Consider the following 20244-nt stretch of genomic DNA (forward strand, 5'->3'; position numbering starts at 1 on the left):
CACCCAGACGCCCAGCACTTCTTTTTTTTAAAGAATTTATTTATTGTTTGACAGACAGAGATCACAAGTAGGCAGAGAAGTAGGTGGAGAGAGAGGGGGGAAGCAGGCTCCCTGCTGAGCAGAGAGCTAGATGCAGGCCTCCATCCCAGGACCCTGGGATCATGACCTGAGCTGAAGGCAGAGATTTTAACCCACTGAGCCACCCAGGCGCTCCTGTTTCAGCACTTTTTAAACATTAAAAAATAATCCCCCAATTATTTTTTTAAAATCTCTTTTAACAAAGTAATAAATACTTGGCAAATAAGGAAAACTAGCAAAAAGATACATGAACATTTATATATGTAAATAAAAGTTTTGTTAATTTCACTAATTTATGTCTAGAATCCAGAGTTGTGTTTGGCCTATGGCAAGTTGTGTTTCAGTTATCAAATATAGTTCTGAGAAAAAAAATTATGGGATGCAATTTTCTAAGGTATATTTTCAGTATGAAGTGTTACTGGGTACAAAGATGAGTTGATAAAGTAGTACCTTTCAGTTATTAGTAGATTATATTTTAGATCTGTAGGGAGTTAATTTTTTTATAGCCAATATAATAAATGATGATGACTGTATTTTTAAAGCTTTTGTATTATGCTTACAGTTAATAAAGTGCCAAAGGAATGTGATTTTTATGATTTATGGTTTTATGGTTTTACTTGGTGTATGGCAAAGAAATCTGATCTTTAAAATTATATATTAAATATTTATATGTATGTTATGAATATATATGTATATATTTTTTAAATGCTCCAATTGAAACTTCTGTTACTAGTAAATTTTCTTTTGGATTGGCAGTCTGCAAGATTTTATCACACAAATTCAAGAGGTGTTCTCATTATTCTGAAGCTGGGGGTTCCAGTGAAAAATTAGATAGAGAACTGAGTTTTAAAAATCCCTAAAATATTTAGTAAAGCTAGTCTTTCATAAATACTAGATAATGGTCTTTACTTTTGGCTCAGCAGTCTTTAAGTTAAAGCAGTGGTGATGATGCTGGGTACGTTTTTCCTTTCAAAATTTAAGGTCTGTGTCAGTGGTCAGCAAATTATAGTCTTTAGCTCACTTTTGTTTTATTGTAACACACCCATGATCATTTGTTTAGATATTGTGTGTGATTGCTTCCATGCCACAATGGCAGAGTTGAATAGTTGTGACAGCCTGCAAAGCCTAATACCAATACTATCTGGCTTTTTTGTGGAAAGTTCACCAATCCCTAGTCTAGATCAGTGGGCTTATACATCAACATTTTTAAATATTTAGGTTGTATTCTATCCTTTTTTACTTATATTTATGGATAACTATTTTGTAAGTAAGCCTATTTCATACAGAATTAGCTTAATTTAGATTATTTTTAAAAATTTTTTATTTATTTAGATTGTGTAGTTAAGCCTTCAGCAATGTTGGGTAACCTTAGCTCTATTTTGTAACTTGAAAAAACATTTTCAGAACATTTTTGTTTGACCAGTTTGTTATTTAAAATTATATTCCTCCACCTTAATTTTAGTTTTTTTCTTCTTTTAAGATTTTATTTATTTACTTGAGAGAGAGAGAGAGCATGAGAGGGAAGAGGGTCAGAGGGAGAAGCAGACTCCCCGCTGAGCAGGGAGCCCAATGTGGGATTCGATCTTGGGACTGCAGAATCATGATCTGAGCCAAAGATAGTTGCTCAACCATCTGAGCCACCCAGGTGCCCATAATTTTAGTTTAAATATAAGTTATTACGTGCTGTTTTAAGATCTTTGACTAGAAGGGAGATGTAGTTTATATAGCATAACTTTTCAGAAGACAAATTTGGATTTTTTTTTTGAAAAGGTATCTTACAGGGGCGCCTGGGTGGCTCAGTGGGTTGGGCCTCTGCCTTCGGCTCAGGTCATGCTCTCGGGGTCCTGGGATCGAGCCCCGAATTGGACTCTGCTCAGCACGGAGCCTGCTTCCCCCTCTCTCTCTGCCTGTCTCTCTGCCTATTTGTGATCTCTCTCTCTGTGTCCAAAAAAAAAAACACCTTAAAAAAAAAGGTATCTTACAGGAAAATGATTCTACATTTTATTTTATCAGCTTTTTAAATTTTACTTGATTGAAAATGATTTTCATAATCATTGCTATTTTATGTTAATAGAACTGTTTCTTGAATAGTCTGCATAAAATACATTTCTAAGAACGCTAGTACAGTAGGTTACTCTAGATCTGTTTGATCCTCCCAACTTAAGAGGGTAGTATAATCTTTAGGGCAGTATTGAAAGACAATGTTAGTAACACTCTGGTCAGAAAACACGTAGGTTTAGACGCCTCAGCACCCATGAATGTTTGCTGAAGCTTAAGTCTTCCTATAAGCTAACTATTGGGATTTGATGATTTTAAATATGGGCCACACTAGAGTTAGTGATAATGTCTTAATTTTAGTGCAAAATACGAAGAATGTTTCAACTCGCTCCTCTTGGGATGAACCAAACAGACATAACTAATGTTAATGGGAGCTAATGGAAGTCATCATGTTCTGAAAAGCCATTAAATATGCATCATTCTAATGTTCAGGTTACTGTTGTTGAAGTCCTATTACTTTAAGAAAGGGTTTGGCTTTGTAACTCTTTCTCCTGAACTGAGTGACCCAGAATCAGTTGTCCTTTCAGTTTTTCTCACGTGGTATAGTCTGTGCTCAGTGGGTCATATCCTGTATATTCTGGTAGGAGAGAACGGAGTTGGACGTGATTTCCTAATATGTTTTGTTTTACTGCTAAATAGCAGATAGCCCTTCAGATCATTTCCTGTTTTCTTTTTTTGTACCCTCCCCTCACCCTTAAGCTTAGGCTCCTAGATATCTAATTGCCTGTTTAAATACCTTTTTACCAAAGCCTAAGTGTAAATGGTCTGAAGGCTAGGCAAAGGGAAGAATTGGGTAGAATGAAAGAGTAGGCCAGTTCTCATTTATCTCTTGAGTTTTGTAAACTGAGGATGTGAATTTAATACTTTGCTTATTTTAAAATATTTTTTATTACTATGAAAAACTAGTACGAGGCATTAGAATCTGGAATATCAGCTTCTTCCTTTGTGACCTGGAGATAATACTTGAAGGCCTAATGCTCTCTCTAGGTCCTTTTCAGCATTAAGCTAGATGCTGTTGCTTGGCTAGGTTGACGTACATATGCTTTGTAGCATGATTCATGCTGCCTTTTGTGATATTCTTGGGTAGTTAAAATAATAGGACCCAGGTGAGAGCGCTTCTAGGTGGAGCCACTGTAGAACTGGATTTTAGATGCAGCCAGGGTTTATGCTCAGCTGGTGTACCCTTGTGTGCGCCTACTGGTGATTTACAGCCAGTGTTCCTTCATTTTGGGCATGCATCCATTCCGATCTGGGTGGTGTCTATGCTGTAACTGTAATCAAATATTTTGCAATGTTATCATTGTATGCAGAAATGAGAAAGACACCTCCTGAAATTTACTGTAATACATTTATAGTGCATTGATTTATTTGACGTATAGGAATCATCATGTTGATCTTGGAATTCTAAGTTCCCTGGCTGTAGGAAATGGAAATTTTTGTAGTGTGTCACCATTGCTAGCTTATCTGGTGTTGCGGATTTTCCCTGTTGCAGGACTGGGTGAAAGCTTTTTCTGCAGCAGTCATGTTGAAAACCTTGTGTTGACTTTCCTCGTGTTCTGAAATGGGAACATAAAAGTTTACTCCGCCACTTCGTCTTAAAATAGCAAAACATTGCTGTTTTCTGCAGATCTAGGACCTTGTTACAGAACTCTGCCAAAAAAAAAAAAAAAATGTTTACAGAAGAATGTGCTGTGATTAGAGAAGAATATGCTGGTGTGTAGATTTCAAACTCTCTGGACAATATGAATAACACTGTCTTTGTTTCTACAGTGGGAGCCAAGAAGAAAGGTTTGCTCCCGGGTGGAACAGGGATTATCCTCCTCCTCCCCTTAAGAGTCATGCTCAAGAGAGACACTCTGGCAACTTTCCTGGCAGAGATTCACTTCCCTTTGATTTCCAGGGGCATTCGGGGCCTCCCTTTGCAAATGTAGAGGAGCATTCTTTCAGCTATGGAGCTAGAGACGGACCGCATGGTGACTATCGAGGAGGGGAGGGACCTGGACATGATTTCAGGGGGGGAGATTTTTCATCTTCTGATTTCCAGAGCAGAGATTCATCACAGTTGGACTTCAGGGGTAGGGACATACATTCTGGGGATTTTCGGGATAGAGAAGGACCACCAATGGACTATAGGGGTGGAGATGGGACTTCTATGGATTATAGAAGTAGGGAGACATCTCACATGAACTACAGAGACAGGGATGCTCACACTGTTGATTTCAGAGGTAGAGATGCTCCTTCATCTGACTTCAGGGGCCGGGGCACTTACGATTTAGATTTTAGAGGCCGGGATGGATCCCACACAGATTTTAGGGGACGAGATTTATCAGATTTGGATTTCAGGGCCAGAGATCAGTCCCGTTCTGACTTTAGGAATAGAGATGTGTCTGATTTGGACTTCAGGGACAAAGATGGAACACAGGTGGACTTCAGAGGCCGAGGTTCAGGTACTAGTGATCTAGACTTTAGGGACAGGGATACGCCACATTCAGATTTCAGAGGTAGACACCGGTCCAGGACTGATCAGGATTTTAGGAGCAGAGAGGTGGGACCTTGTATGGAGTTTAAAGATAGGGAGATGCCCTCTGTGGATCCAAATATTTTGGATTACATACAACCCTCTACACAAGATAGAGAACATTCTGGTATGAACGTGAACAAGAGAGAAGAATCTACACATGACCATACAACAGAAAGGCCTGCTTTTGGCATTCAGAAGGGAGAATTTGAACATTCAGAAACAAGAGAAGGAGAAAAACAAGATACAGCCTTTGAACATGAGTCCACATCGGACTTTCAAAACAGCCGGAGTCCACTTCAAGACCAAGACAAGTCACAGCTTTCTGGAGGTGAACAACAGAGTTCAGACGCTGGTGTGTTTAAAGAAGAAGGTGGTCTGGACTTCCTTGGCCGGGAAGACACTGATTACAGAAGCATGGAGTACCGTGATGTGGATCACAGGCTGCCGGGAAGCCAGATATTTGGCTATGGTCAGAGCAAGTCTTTTCCAGAGGGCAAAACCTCCCGAGATGCCCAGCGGGACCTTCAGGTATATTAACGGAGTAGATTGCTTTTCTGCTTCTTGTTGTATCATAGGGCATTCTGAAGGACGAAGCGTAGGGTCCAGGATCCTTGGTCCTGGGTCTCCCCTTCTATAACCATTAAAAAACAAAATGGGGGCACCTGACTGGCTCAGTTAGTAGAGCTTGTGACTCTTGAGCTCAGGATTGTAAATGTGAGCTCCATGTTGGGTGTAGAGATACTTTTTTTTTTTTTTTCCAAAGATTTTATTTATTTGATATAGAGAGAGAGAGATCACAAGTAGGCAGAGAGGCATGCAGAGAGAGGGGGGGAGGTGGGCTCCGTGCTGAGCAGAGAGAGCTCAATGCGGGCTCGATCCCAGGACCCTGAGATCATGACCCAAGCTGAAGGCAGAGGCTTAACCCACTGAGCCACCCAGGCATCCCTAGAGATTACTTTTCAAAATAAATTATTTTTTTTAAATGATTTTATTTATGTATTTATTTGACACAGAAAGAGAGAGAGAGGGAGAGAGAGTGAGAAAGGGAATACAAGCAGGGGGAGTGGGAGAGGGAAAAGCAGGCTTCCCGGTGAGCAGGGAGCCCAACGCAGGGCTCGACCATGATCTAAGCCGAAGGCACCCCTAAAAATAAAATCTTTAAAAAAATGTATATTTGAGGGGCGCCTGGGTGGCTCAGTGGATTAAGCCGCTGCCTTCTGCTCAGGTCGTGATCTCAGGGTCCTGGGATCGAGCCCCGCATCAGGCTCTCTGCTCCGCGGGGAGCCTGCTTCCTCCTCTCTCTCTGCCTGCCTCTCTGCCTACTTGTGATCTCTCTCTCTGTCAAATAAATAAATAAAATCTTTAAAAAAAAAAAGTATATTTGAGAATGGAATGTACATCTCTAGAGCAGTGACTCTTAGCTCAGTTCATACTTTTGGTGTATATCTTTTCATTACTTTATTCATGCTGAGGATTTAAATGCCTTGATATAATTCAGTTAGAAAGTAATGTCTTTGGGAGTTGGTTCTCTCAGTTCTTTTTTTTTTTTTTTTAAAGACTTTATTTATTTATTTGACAGAGAGAGATCACAAGTAGATAGAGAGGCAGGCAGAGAGAGAGAGAGAGAGAGGGAAGCAGGCCCCCTGCCGAGCAGAGAGCGCGATCCCAGGACCCCGAGATCATGACCCGAGCCGAAGGCAGCGGCTTAACTCACTGAGCCACCCAGGCGCCCCCTCAGTTCTTTTTAATCAGGCCTTATGGCTGTTTAGGGTACACTTCTTTCTTTTTAAGTTTTTATTTATTTAAGTAATCTCTACACCCAGCATGGGACTCAAATTCGTGACCCTGAGATCAGGTCGCAGGCTCTTCTGACTGAGCCAGCCAGTAGGGTGCATTTTCTGAAACTCATTTAGGATGTACAGAATACCTAGGAGTCTTTCCGTAGTCATGAGAAGGTGATGTTAATGTTTCAAGTATCTTTTTAAGGTAACTTAATTGACTTAAGTGTTGAATTTCATTAAGTGAGAAGAATTAAGTTTGCAGTTGGTTAATGCAAATATTATCTTTTGAAATAGGTTTTCCCCATCTCAACTCAGGCTTCTGTTACTTTGGACAATAATCTTAAAACATGTTAATGAAATAATGAATTTTGAGACTGTTAGAGGTGATCGACTATATATAATTTAGTGTTCAGATCAGGACACTTTTTTTTTTTTTTTGAAGATTTTATTTATTTGACATAGAGAGATCACAAGTAGGCAGAGAGACTGACAGAGGAAGAGAGGGAAGCAGACTCCCCGCTGAGCAGAGAGCCCAATGCGGGGCTCCATCCCAGGACCCAGAGATCATGACCTGAGCAGAAGGCAGAGGCTTAACCCACTGAGCCACCTAAGAGCCCCAAGATCAGGACACTTTAAAGAGTAAGAGAGGACGTTGCAGTTGAGGCTTCTGCGAATACAGAAAATACATATTTCTCTGAATTGTACCCTTGTATGGTCAGATGACACCTTTTGATTTTGTTCTGAAATTTATTTATAGTTGACATCTTTGACAAATGGCACCTGATTAAAATTTTTTTTTCTATTTTCTCATTCAGGAAAGGAAAACTTTACATATATATTTACATATGTATATATATTATTTTATTATGTGAAAAATATTTTTGAGAATGTTAGTGATTTTTTTTTTTCATGGTTATAAGTCCTGTTCAGCACTGTTTCTCTTAATGTTCTGCTTTACTATTTCCAGACTCCTCAGTGAGCCTTGATTTTAGCACACTTACATACTAATGATTTGACATCAAATTTTGGAACTCAGAAAAGTAGAGAATTAAAATTTTTCATATCTTAATGTGATGCAAGTGATTTTGATATTTGATCCTGAGAACTTGTATTTCATCTTTGCTTTCATTTGCAAACTAACATGTTTTTGTTTCTGAAATAATTTTTTATTCTGGATTCAAGGATAAAGATTATAGGACTGGCCCAAATGAGGAAAAACCAAGCAAGCTTATTCGATTAAGTGGGGTGCCTGAAAATGCCACAAAAGAAGAGGTAGGCTCTTTTTTCTTTTTCTTTTTCCTTTTTTTGTCAATTAAAAAATTATTTTTATTTTTTGTTTTGAAAAATTAATAGATTCATAGGAAGGTGCAAAGAAACTTACAGGGAAATTTTGGGTGTCCTTCCTGCAGTGTTAGCATCTTATATTACTATAGTACAGTAGCTAAACCAGCAAGTTGGCTTGGGTACAATCCATAGAACTTACATAGATTTCAGCAGTTACGCATTCACTCACTGAGGTGAGGTTCATGATTGCTATCCTCAGACCTGGTAATCATCCTTTAAGGCATAATCCCAGAGGGAGCATTGGATTGCGTACATAAAGATGCAGTTTATTTACAGTAGTAAAAACTGGGAGCTGCATAACTCTTCAGTGTTGAAGGACAGGCTGAGTAAATAATGACTGAACTTACAGGAAAATCTGGTCAGGCTTTTATAATAGGAAGAGCAGACTGTGTTTACTCTGTGCCAGGCATCATGTGATGCTTACAAGCATTAGTTCTTTAACTATGACTGCATCCTAGGAATAGGTACTCTTTATTCATTCCCTCCAAATAAAAAGCACCAAGCGCATGCTAGTCACTGAGTGATATAGCAGTGAGTATTGTAAAGTCACTGCGTCCATTGATAATAAAAAAGTAAACAAAAAAAATAATTTCAGACAGTGATAAATGATCTAAAGGAAACTAAAATAAAGGTGTTGAGCATAACTGGGCTTGGGGCTATTTTCAGTTGGGTAGTTGGGGAAAGGTATTGCTAAGGAAAAGACATTTGAGCCCAGGCCTGAATGCTGTGAGAGAACAGTCCCTCTGAAGATGGGAAAAATAACCTGACCAGGCTGAGGGAGTTAATAAGTGCCATGGCTCTGGAGTGGCATGCACCCAGGGCATCATCTTATGTTTAACAGATGAGAAACTGGGCACTGAAAAGTTACACAGCAAGAGAGCAAGAGAGGCTTGGAACGTAGGCAGTCTGATTTCAGAGCTCGGGTACTTGATGGTTATGTTCTTCTGCTTTTTTTGTGTACTTGGGAATTTTTGACTAATTATGTTCTGCTCATTAACAGTTTTGAATGCCTAGAATGTACATGGGTTAATTTTGCCTTAATAAAGTGATCATAGCCTTAAAGCCTTAAATTACATAGAATGAAATCAAGGAGAAAAAATTAAATCTTCAGTGTTTGATTAATGATTTACGTTATTTGTGTATACACCATATTCTTGCAGATTCTTAATGCCTTTCGGACTCCTGATGGCGTGCCTGTAAAGGACGTGGAGTTGAAGGAGTATAACACAGGTGAGTTTCTGCACATGTCAGTGGCCTTGGGTCAGGAAGGGTCTTTGTCACATTTCTGCATCATGTGCTACTCAAAGTTTTTTTAAGAAACCACGGTTAAGATTTCCAGAAGCCTCCTGTTGATGCCTTCAAAGAACAGCCAACTTTAGGCTTAGCTTTGATTCTTTGTGGCTGTTTGTCCACACATGGGCGATGAGGATGCATGTTCCAGTTCTTCTGGGTGCCTATGAGATACAAAGTGAGTGTTGTAGTGTTTAAGATAGAAAGTTAGTGTCGTAGCATTTATCCCTGAATATATTTTATATAGTCATTAAATTTACTGTGTATGTTCTTCATTGTGGTGGAGTATTTATGTTTGAGCCTGGCAGGATTTAATAAATTTACTATGTTTAAAAATTTACATTTCATTGCTTCAGCCTGAAATTTACAACTTTCCAGAGAAATTGTACAAATTAGCGGTTTCTTGGATTTTCAGTCTTGCTCTGAGAATGAAGCCCTGCAACAGCTGTTTGTTGAAACCCATGAATAGATCGAGAAGAGCTTTCCCTTTGACCTCTGCTCTGTGGTCTGAACTACAGATTAAACTTCTCATAATATTGTCCTAGTATTTTGGAGTATCACATTTGGTCAGTTCCTTCAAATCTTAGTACAAAAAAACTGAAAGTGAAATGCTAGGCACTCAAGGCATTGAATGATATTTTAGTCTATATAATATGAAATGATTTAAAAGTGAAGGTAATCTTCAACTGATCTCTTGTGGGATTTTAAATTGAAGAAAGTAGATCATTAATCTGTTCTCAGAACTTAGAATTTTAGTCATCCAAATTAAAGAACACTTCAAGTAAGAGTATGCTGTGTTTTGAGGATATAGTTTACCTCTAAACAGTTTACCATGAGATAAATTTCTTTGTATTAACTAGAGAGCTGCTTCTTCAGTTTGGTTCTGCAGAGGGAAACTATCCATAAAAATAAATTTTTGTGCTTGAAATAATTTGGTATTTTTCTCAAGTCCGGAAGTATTTTTTTCTGTAAATATTTTTCTAGAAAGCTAAGTATTTTTTTGTTTTAAAAGCATCAATTCTCAAGAAAAAAAAAATCAATCCTCAATTTGTGGAAACATAAGAGTAGTTATGTTCTTACACATTCATGTCTTTTTTTTTTTTTTTTTTGCACGTGTCTTATACACACTTTCTAGATACACTGTTATCTTTAGGAACTAAAAGTAGAATTTATAGGCCACAGTTACTTTTTAACTGACAGCAGTAACCTCAGCTTTGGTCTTATTTCATGAACTGTGTTTTTATTAAGTATTGGTATTTTAAGGAAAGTAGAGATGTCTAAGTTTAAATAACAGCTTAAACTCTTCATTTCTTTAGTACTCATTGACTTTATGTTGTCAGATTTATTAGCTGAGTAATACTTAATGTATAAGGTCCAGAGAAATAGTTCTTAAATATAGTAGCTGTTAGAAACATAATTGGCAGACCAAAGACATTGATACTCATACGAAATCATTCAAGACAGTGGTTTAAAAAAAAAAATCACCTTTCAGGAAATACAGTCTTTTCTTGGCATTTTAGTATATGAAGTGACAGTGTATTAAATATGTATACATGGTTCTTTTTTTAATGAGAGAATTGGATTACCAGTCCCATGTTATCCATCTCTTCGTGGCAAGTAGAATGAATGAAGATATCCGTCAGATCATGTTAACTGCCATGCCTAAAATCCTCTAATGGTCTTCCATCTCATTTGGAAGAAATTCACAGTTCTTTGTTCTGACTTACAGAATCCTGCATGAGCTGGCCGTTGGCTATTTGACCTCATCCCATACTGCTCTCCAGTTTTCTTCTTATGCTCTAGCCACACTGAACCTTTCTGTAGACTTGATCAGTACAGACTTCTTTCTCTGAAAGGGCCTTTGCACTGTCCTTCCCTCTGATCCTCACTCGTCTTTTGGGATTTAGCTCTTGGCTTCAGTTTCACCTCTCAAGGCCTTACCTCACCATCCAATCCAAAATCACTCCTTGGTGGTTTTTCATCATATCCTCGTTTGTTGTCATAGGATCGATCATTCTGGTATTTTCTCAGTGGTTTTATGTATCTTATTCCTCCCAGAGAGTTCCTTCCATGACAGTGGGAGCCTTGTCTATCTTGTTCCTTCCTGTTACCCTCATGCTTGCCACTCTCCCTGGCACTGATGGGTTCTCAGTATGTGTGGAATGAGTAAATGTCTGTGATGTGTATGCATAGCAGCTGCGTTCTCCTCTCAGGTGAGGGGTCATTTAGGTTTCAGAGCAGTGCAGCCTTATATCTGCTGAAGAATATGCCTTGAAGCAATCAGATGTTTTGTTTTGTTTTTTTTGAAGCAATCAGATGTTTTAAGAATGTTTTTAAACTTAAAAGACTTTATGTGTATTTTAGTAGAAGAGGTAACTTTTATAAATGGCAGTCAGTTTCTTTTTTTTTTTTTTTTTTAAATATTTTATTTATTTATTTGACAGACAGAGATCACAATTAGGCAGAAAGGCAGGCAGAGAGAGAGAGAGAGAGAGAGAGAGGAGGAAGCAGGCTCCCTGCGGAGCAGAGAGCCCGATGCGGGGCTCGATCCCAGGACCCTGAGATCATGACCCGAGCCGAAGGCAGCGGCTTAAACCACTGAGCCACCCAGGCGCCCCTTTTTTTTTTTTTTTTTTTTTTTTAAATATTTTATTTATTTATTTGACAGACAGAGATCACAATTAGGCAGAAAGGCAGGCAGAGAGAGAGAGAGAGAGAGAGAGAGGAGGAAGCAGGCTCCCTGCGGAGCAGAGAGCCCGAAGGCAGTCAGTTTCTTTAGGCTTATAATAACCTGCAAAGACCGTGCAGGATGGACAATGCTCATAAGAAGGGGACCGTAGGGCAGAGGTTTAGTTGGTGTAATGGGGATCCAGTCTGTAATGGAGAGAAAAGATTAATGCCTGTTCACTGACTCTGGTAATCATTGATTTAATTTTTGTTTCATTTAGGGCTCTGTAAATACAGGGCCACAACTTTTATCCAAAATCTGTGGGGTCAAATAAGTTTATGACTTTTTTTGAATACAGAAAGGCAATGTGGTACATAGATCAAATATGAATTATATCCCCCAGTGGGATGTATATCAGTCATAATAATACTTCTGCACCAAAATATATGAATATTCTCACTGAGAGGACTATAAAGACTGTAAAGAGACGCAGTATACCATAGGTCAGGATTTGTCTCCAAATGACTTCAGATGACTTGAAAATTTTCCAAAACACTTAATGTTTAAGGGATTTGGGGATTGCAGATAAGGAGTTGTGAAGCTACATATGTGATATATATTTGAGTTTTTCTTTTGCCATTTGCAAATATATTATAACCCCATTATTTGTAAATTACCTTGAGTAAAATGATTATATTCCTGGGGAAAGTATTGAGAGTGAAATTTCTTTTGGTGGCTGGATAAACAGTCTTTGGTGTGCCTACAGTGTAATACTACTCAGCAATAAAAATGACAAAACTACACATGTACAAAAACGTGGGGGAATCTCAGGTATTGTGCTGAATAAAAGAAACCAGACGGTAAAGGCTACACACTGCCATAAAAAGGAATGAAATACTGAAAACATAGTATAACTTGGTGAATCTTGAAAACATTGTGCTGAGTGAAAGAAGCCAGGCACAAAAGAGCACATATAGTATGATCCCATTTATATAAAATATCCAGAATAGGCATATCCATGGAAGAAGAAAGCATATTGGGTACCTTGGCTGTTGTCTGAGGCTGGAGAAGGGAGAGATGAGGAGTGACAGCTTAATGGGTATAGGGTTTCCTTTTTGAGGTGATAAAAATGTTCTGGAAGCAGGTAGAGGGATGGCTGGATAACATTGTGAATGTATTTAAATGCCACTGAATTGCACACTTCAAAACGGTTAAATGGTGTATTTTATGTTATGTGTATTTGATCATAATTTTTAAAAGGATTACATACAACATGATTCCATTTCTATGATGTTCTGGAAAAAGCAAAATTAAAAGGAGTAGAAAGTAGTGGTTGCCAGGGTGTTGGCGGAGGAGTCAGTTGTAAAGTGGAAGCACGAGGGAATTTTGGGCGGAATGGAACTCCTGTATGGATTGTGGTAGTGGTGTATGGATGTTAAATTCACTGAAATTGATATCTACTGTATTTATAGAAGAGAACATCCTTGTTAGGAAGTACACACTGAAGTTTTTAGGCGTGGAGGACCAAGTTGTATGCTTTTTTCTCTCATATGGTTTAGGGAAAAATACTTGCTGTGTATGGACAGGGTAGGAAGAGATACAACAAAGTATGTCAGTAGCTATATACACAAACAGTGAATCATGGAACACTATATCCTAAACTAATGATGTACTGTATGGTAACATAACGTAATAAAAAAATAAATAAGAAAAACAAAACAAAAATATATCAATAGCTGAATCTGGGTAACAGGTCCATGCATGTGTTCTTTGTGCTGTTATTCTTGCAACTTTTTTGTAACTTGGAAATGATTTTCAATAAAAAGTTGAAAAACTGACAGTACAATTGATGTATTTTATTGTTAAGTGATCAGCAGAAATCTTGCAAGATAAAGACTGCAATGGACAGCTTCTGTGAACAATAGTGCAGTGGTTCTCAGAGTGGGTTCTGGACCAGCAGTGTCAGCACTACCTCAGACCTTGGTAGAAATATAAATTCTCGGGATGCTTGGCTAGCTCAGTTGGTTAAGCCTCTCTGCCTTGGGCTTGGGTCGTGATTCCAGGGTCCTGGAATTGAGTCCCACATTGGGCTCCTTGCTCTATGGGAAGCCTGCTCCTCCCTCTGCCTACTGCTCCCCCTACTTGTGCACTCTCTCTCTCGGACAAAAAAAAGGAAATAGAAAGAAAGAAATACAAATTCTCCAGCCTCGATTTAGACCTACCAGATCATAAACTCTGCGGAAAAGCCCCAGCCATCATTGCTTTAACAAGTCATCCATGTGATTTTGATGTGCCCTGAATTGGGAGAACCACTCACTGCATTGGATTGATTATATTCTTTATTCTAGAACTTTTTGGTACAGTTTAGAAGATACTTAGCAAGCAGGTAGACCTTCTTTAAGTCAAAAAGGCTAATGCTTATGTGCTTTAGGACCCATGGCAAACACTTGCCTTGCCTACTTGATACCAGTTCTGCTGTAGTAAGCTGTGGCAAGAGCTAGAGTAGGGTTGATGCCAAACCAGCTGAGCCACCCAGGTGCCCCAAAGTGTTTTTGGAACTTATGAACATAGAATTGCTCTTGGTTTTTAAAGATTTTATTTATTTATTTGATGGAGAGATCACAAGCAGGCAGAGAGGCAGGCAGAGAGAGGAAGAAGCAGACTCCCTGCTGAGCAGAGAGCCCGATGCGGGGCTCGATCCCAGGACCCTGGGATCATGGCCTGAGCCGAAGGCAGAGGCTTTAACCCACTGAGCCACCCAGGTGCCCCTGCTCTTGGTTTTTAGATGGATTTACATGCCATCCAGTATATAAGCTTGCTATGATGCTTTTTCCAAAGGAATTTGTATTATTTAAGCAAAAATGATACAGCTTCTGGATTAAGTTTCCTAATATGTCTCAAACACAGAAAGTAATTTTCCATAGTTACTGAAGTGGTACAGAATTATTATAGTACTGTTTTATTACTTAGCAAACAAAAAAAAATTTAATAGGAAAGTTAGAAGGCTAATGGAGGTGGTGGAAGGAAGAAGGCATATCTTGCATTGAGTCTGTTAGTGTTCATATAACAAATGGGCACAGTTTTTGTGGCCCTGAGTAACAGGCTTATATCGTAACCTTTCATTTTTCACAATTGAAATGGTTTGAGTTTTTACTATCATGTTGATAAAATAGAAGTTTTAAGAAAAGAAGAAAAACTCAGAGAGAATCTGTCACTTTAGGGGCAGAAATCCATTGTGAAATGGATTGACCCTGATGATACAAGACAGGCATAGTTTATGATCTTCCAAATGGAGTAGCTAAAGACACAATCGCTTAACGTCATTTAGAAAAAAATCAGTATTTTTGGCATTTATAGACTAGACAAGTAAAAATTTTTAGTTTTTAGGGGAAAACTGACCATAGGCTAATTGGAAAGCATCCCATTTACTTGTCACATTTCTAAAACTGCAGAAGGTATTGTTCTCACCTAGGAGTCTTATTAGATTTGGTACCACATTTGGGGAGGATGTTTACAGAGGAGGCTTAAGCAAAGATGGCAGAGCTTTTAAAATAAGAATGTCTTGGGGCATCTGGGTGGTCCTCATTTTCTATTCCGACTCATTCTTCAATTTAAGCTCCTTTGTTGAAACCACTTAAGTTATGAAGGATTGCTATGGTAATCTGCAGCCCTGGTAGGGAAGTTTTAATATTATTGTTGACTTTTACTGGACTCCCTGCATTCTTCCTTTCCTTGGGACTTTTGGGTATGGAGTTTTACTCTATAAATTTTATTTTTTAGATTTTACTTATTTATTTGAGAGAGAGAGAGAGAGCACAGAGGGAGAAGGGAAGCTGAGTCCCTGCTGTGCAGAGAGCCTTATGCAGGGCTCAATCCCAGGACCTAGAGATCCCTACTTGAGCTGAAGACAGACGCTTAACCGACTGAACCACCCAGGCACCCCTGAAGTTTCATTCTAGAACTGATAATGAAACATCTTCACACCCAAGACATCATTTTATTCAGAAACGAGAACCACAACCTTTGTGGGTTTTGGTTGGTAGACTTTGTAATCTTGGAGATCTCTACCTAAACTGTATGTGACATCTGATGATAGAAGAGATTGCATGGGAATATAGCATGACAGTGATGAGCAGATGCTTTAATTGGCAATTCATTTCCTCTTCCCCAGAGCTATTTAGCCAAGATGGAATGTGCCTCTCCGAGATGGGGAAGGTGTTTGAACTCTAGCCCTTTGTTAGTTTCTTGCTTTTCCCAGTTCCTCACTCTTCTCTAGGTAGAATTGCTTCTGGCTTCTATAGTTCTTTTTTGTCTCTTTGGCCAAATGCTCAGGTGGCTTTGCCTGAGTCTTCTAGGTTGTATAAATCTGTAGGGGGCTTCCAGTGCCTCTGGGTGTTTAGAAGGATTCATGAGTTTCTTCTGCTGGAGTAGCAAGAATTAAATGGTCCCTAATCAGGGGGAATAGTGCAGCAGCCAGTTGTCTCCCAGCTTCATCCACGGAGGGAAAGTCATTATGTAATTACCTTCAGTGAGCAGAAGATAGAGGCTTTACATACAAACTATTTATAGGATATGGAACTACATTGGCCTCTTCTTTTAACTTTCTCCTTACACCAGAACATCTGATCTGTGCTCACCCTTTCTAGCCTAAATTCTCTGCCCTCAAAATGTTAATTAAAACAATTTTTACCTGCTTCCATGTTTCTTACATTAGCATTTAGGACCTCTATCTAATTTATGTGTAAGCTTTGGAATTACATAGTGGTCATGGTGACACTACTTTATAAATACATCACTGAATTGTACAGTTTGTTTTATTTTATTTTTAAGGATTTTGTTTTGTTTTGTTTTTTGTTTTTTTGGAAGGTGCGGGGAGAGGCAGAGGGAAAGGGAGAAAGAGAATCTTAAGCAGGCTGCACACCCAGCATAGAGCTTGACATAGGCTCTATCTCGCAACCCTGAGATCATGACCTGAGGCAAAATCAAGAGTCAGACACTTAACTGACCAGGCGCCCCTCACGATTTTTTTTTTAAGATTTTATTTTTATTTATGAGAGAGTGGGGGAAGGGAGGGAGAGAGACACGTCAACTCAGACCCAAGCTGAAGCCAAGAGTCGGGCGCCCAACTGGCTGAGACACCCAGGCATCCCCTAAGATTTTAAGTAATTTCTATACCCAGCGTGGGGCTTGAACCTGTAGTCCTGAGACCAAGAGTTGCACACCACGTACTGAGCCAGCCAGGTGCCCTTGAATTGTACACTTTAAAAGAGTTTATTTTGTGGTATAAATTACATCTCAATTTTAGAAAATAAACCTTGAAAATTGGTTGACAAGTCATACAAAGATTGATTTCTTAAAAGCATTTTCATGAGTATTTAGAATATTTAACAGACCTTTAACCAGATATTAATGTCTTACTGACTGGTACTTAAACCTTATAGGTAGAGCTCATAATTGATTGTCCCAAGTCTCAGTTCAAAATTCATAGAGAATGTTGTTATATTTTCATCTTTTAAAAAATAAAACAGCACCCTGTACCCCTTGAAAAGCTTATGATTCATTTACCTACCAAGTATGTGCCATTCTGATTAGTATATGACTCTACCTTTGAAACTACTACAGAATGTTATTGTTTATTTATTGATTTATTTATTCAACCAATAGTTACAGTGCGTTGAGGTGCAGAGGATATGCTGGCGATCATGAGCATTGTAATCTTTGACCTTAGCAGCTTCAGTTTCTGTGGAAAATGGATATATGGGACAGGTGATTTGTATTCATCTGAATAGGTCACAGTATCTTATAAATCAGTTTTTTTTTTAAAGATTTTATTTATTTATTTGACAGACAGAGATCACAAGTAGGCAGAGCAGCAGGCAGAGACAGAGGAGGAAGCAGGCTCCCTGCTGAGCAGAGAGCCCGATGTGGGGCTCGATCCCAGGACCCTGGGATCATGACCTGAGCTGAAGGCAGAGGCTTTAACCCACTGAGCACCCAGGCGCCCTTAAATCAGTTTTTTTTTTTTTTTAAGGGATCTGGAAGTTCTTACATGGGTTCTTTTGGGCTGAAAGTTTGAAGTTTACCACTGTGGATAACTTGATGAAAAATGGTTAGTTCTTTTTTTTTTTTTTTTTTTTTTTAATTTTTATTTATTTATTTATTTATTTGACAGAGAGAGATCACAAGTAGATAGAGAGGCAGGCAGAGAGATAGACAGAGAGAGGGAAGCAGGCTCCCTGCTGAGCAGAGAGCCCGATGCGGGACTCGATCCCAGGACCCCGAGATCATGACCTGAGCTGAAGGCAGCGGTTTAACCCACTGAGCCACCCAGGCATCCCATCTTTTTTTTTTTTTAAGATTTCATTTATTTTATTTGCCAGTGAGAGAGAGAGAGTACAAGCAGGGGGAGCAGCAGGCAAAGGGAGAAGCAGACTCCCCTTGGACTAAGGAGCCTGATGCGGGACCCGATCCCAGAACCCAGGATCATGACCCAAGCTGAAGGCAGACACCTAACTGATTGAGCCACCCATGCATCCCAAAACATGTTCAGTTATTTCTAATGCTAAAGTCACTAGAGGATGACAAACATAGGAATTTTAGAGTCAACGGGCTTAGAAAAAGAATAACACCTGGGGCAGCTGAGTGATTGAGTAGTTGGGTGGGCCTTCAGCTTGGGTCATAATCCCAAGGTCCTGGGATCAGTCCCATCTCTGGCTCCTTGCTCAGCAGGGAACCCACTTCTCCCTTTGCCTGCCACTCCCCTTGCTTATGTGTGCTTTCTCTCTTTCTCTCTAACACATAAATAAATCTTTAAAAAAAAAAACACCTAAGTGAATGGTTGGAAATAATTATTGGTCGGAGAGGTCAGCAAGTTATTGTTAATGATGTCCCCTGATTTTCAAAGAGTTAAAATGAAACTGGACTTTTCATGGTTGTTACAGGAAATGATAGACAAGAAGTAAAGAAAATTGCACACAGATGTATGTGGGTGCTTTTTACCAGCCTGGAAGCTTTCCAAATTCCATCATTGGGGGGGTTTTTATGGGAGGTTCCATTATTGCAGTCATTCTTGATTAAATCATGTGGCTACTGGTGCTTAGCTTAAATTCCAACTCCTTTCCTGTCCCTGCAAATTGGAGGGGTAAGGCTAAAAGTTCCAAGCTTCTGATCAAGATTTGGGCATTCTGATCACCAGGCCCCATCCTCATGCTATCTAGGAGCCCACCCAAGAGTCACCTCATTAGAACAAAGACACTCATATCACCCTTATCATTCAGGAAATTCCAGGAGTTTTAAAAACTCCATGTCAGGAAACTAGAATAGAGACCAAATGTCTTTCTACATTATCATAGATGGGGATCCCAAATGTGGATCTGGCTGGTATCTGGTATGTTTAGGTGGGCGTCAGTTTTCTGTTACAAGGTATAGCTGACCTAGGCTTATGGTCTGGTCATAGTGTGAGTCTCACAGAATGCCAGTAGTCTGACCCTTCTCTGGATATTTTACTTCTGGAATAGGTAAGTGGCTGGAGCAGTGCAATCCGTTCTCATGTTGAGCAACTTCCATCTCAGAAGCCACTATCTTTGTGGAACCTTCCAGAGCCCCTTAGAACAGTGGTGACTTATCCATTTATTTGTACTAGGGTCCAGGCAATGGGGAAAATGTTTATGGGCCCTATTTTTTTCCCACTTGAAATGAAAATAGCTTCGTGATCTATGAGGGAAACATATTTTTAGCATAAACTAGAAATCAGTGAGGCGATTCATCAGTACCAAAATTTTAATACTGGGGCATATTTGAGGAGCACCAACCCAGGTATTGTCTGATCTTTAGTCCCTGATAATACTTTGTAATAGAAACATGGGGGGCCCCTGGGTGGCTCGGTGGGTTAAGCCACTGCCTTCAGCTCAGGTCATGATCTCAGGGTCCTGGGATCGAGCCCCACATAGGGCTCTCTGCTCAGCAGGGAGCCTGCTTCCCTCTCTCTCTCTGCATGCCTCTCTGCTACTTGTGATCTCTCTCTGTCAAATAAATAAATAAAATCTTAAAAAAAAAAAAAGGGGCGCCTGGGTGGCTCAGTGGATTAAGCCGCTGCCTTCGGCTCAGGTCATGATCTCAGGGTCCTGGGATCGAGCCCCGCGTCAGGCTCTCTGCTCCGCAGGGAGCCTGCTTCCTCCTCTCTCTCTGCCTGCCTCTCTGCCTACTTGTGATCTCTCTCTCTGTCAAATAAATAAAAAAAATAAAATCTTTAAAAAAAAAAAAAAAGAAAGAAAGAAACATGGGGGTCCTGAAATGCATTATCTCATGCACTCTGAAGCCACCCTGCAAAGGAGTTACCATCATTGCAACTTGGCATATGGATAACCCAGGCCCAGATAGAAGTGGCTCAACTGAAAGCACACGATGAGTTAGCTTCTGCATATGTACAGACTGGAGAAGTTACTTTTCTTGTGTGTTGCTCCAGTGAAGAAACTCATTACAATTGCTGTGGTGTTAACTAAGCA

The 20244-nt window shown here is 39.5% G+C and overlaps 1 protein-coding gene across 4 annotated transcripts in view; it reads left to right on the forward strand.

The window, feature by feature from the left end:
* Positions 1–20244, forward strand: part of RBM6 (RNA binding motif protein 6) — a 110840-nt gene that overhangs the window by 27983 nt on the left and 62613 nt on the right. For 2 of the 4 annotated variants that reach the window (XM_045989810.1, XM_045989809.1), the window contains exons 3-5: positions 3907–5185; positions 7621–7710; positions 8943–9012. The exons of 1 other annotated variant lie outside the window; for it this stretch is intronic. In XM_045989810.1, the coding sequence (XP_045845766.1) occupies positions 3907–5185; positions 7621–7710; positions 8943–9012 (1439 nt within the window). Of the gene's footprint in view, positions 1–3906; positions 5186–7620; positions 7711–8942; positions 9013–20244 lie in introns of those variants that run through there. One more of the 4 variants, XM_045989812.1, reaches the window with a different exon arrangement.

The sequence above is a fragment of the Meles meles genome, chromosome 20 (genome assembly GCF_922984935.1).
Source record: "Meles meles chromosome 20, mMelMel3.1 paternal haplotype, whole genome shotgun sequence".
NCBI classification, from domain to species: Eukaryota; Metazoa; Chordata; class Mammalia; order Carnivora; family Mustelidae; genus Meles; species Meles meles.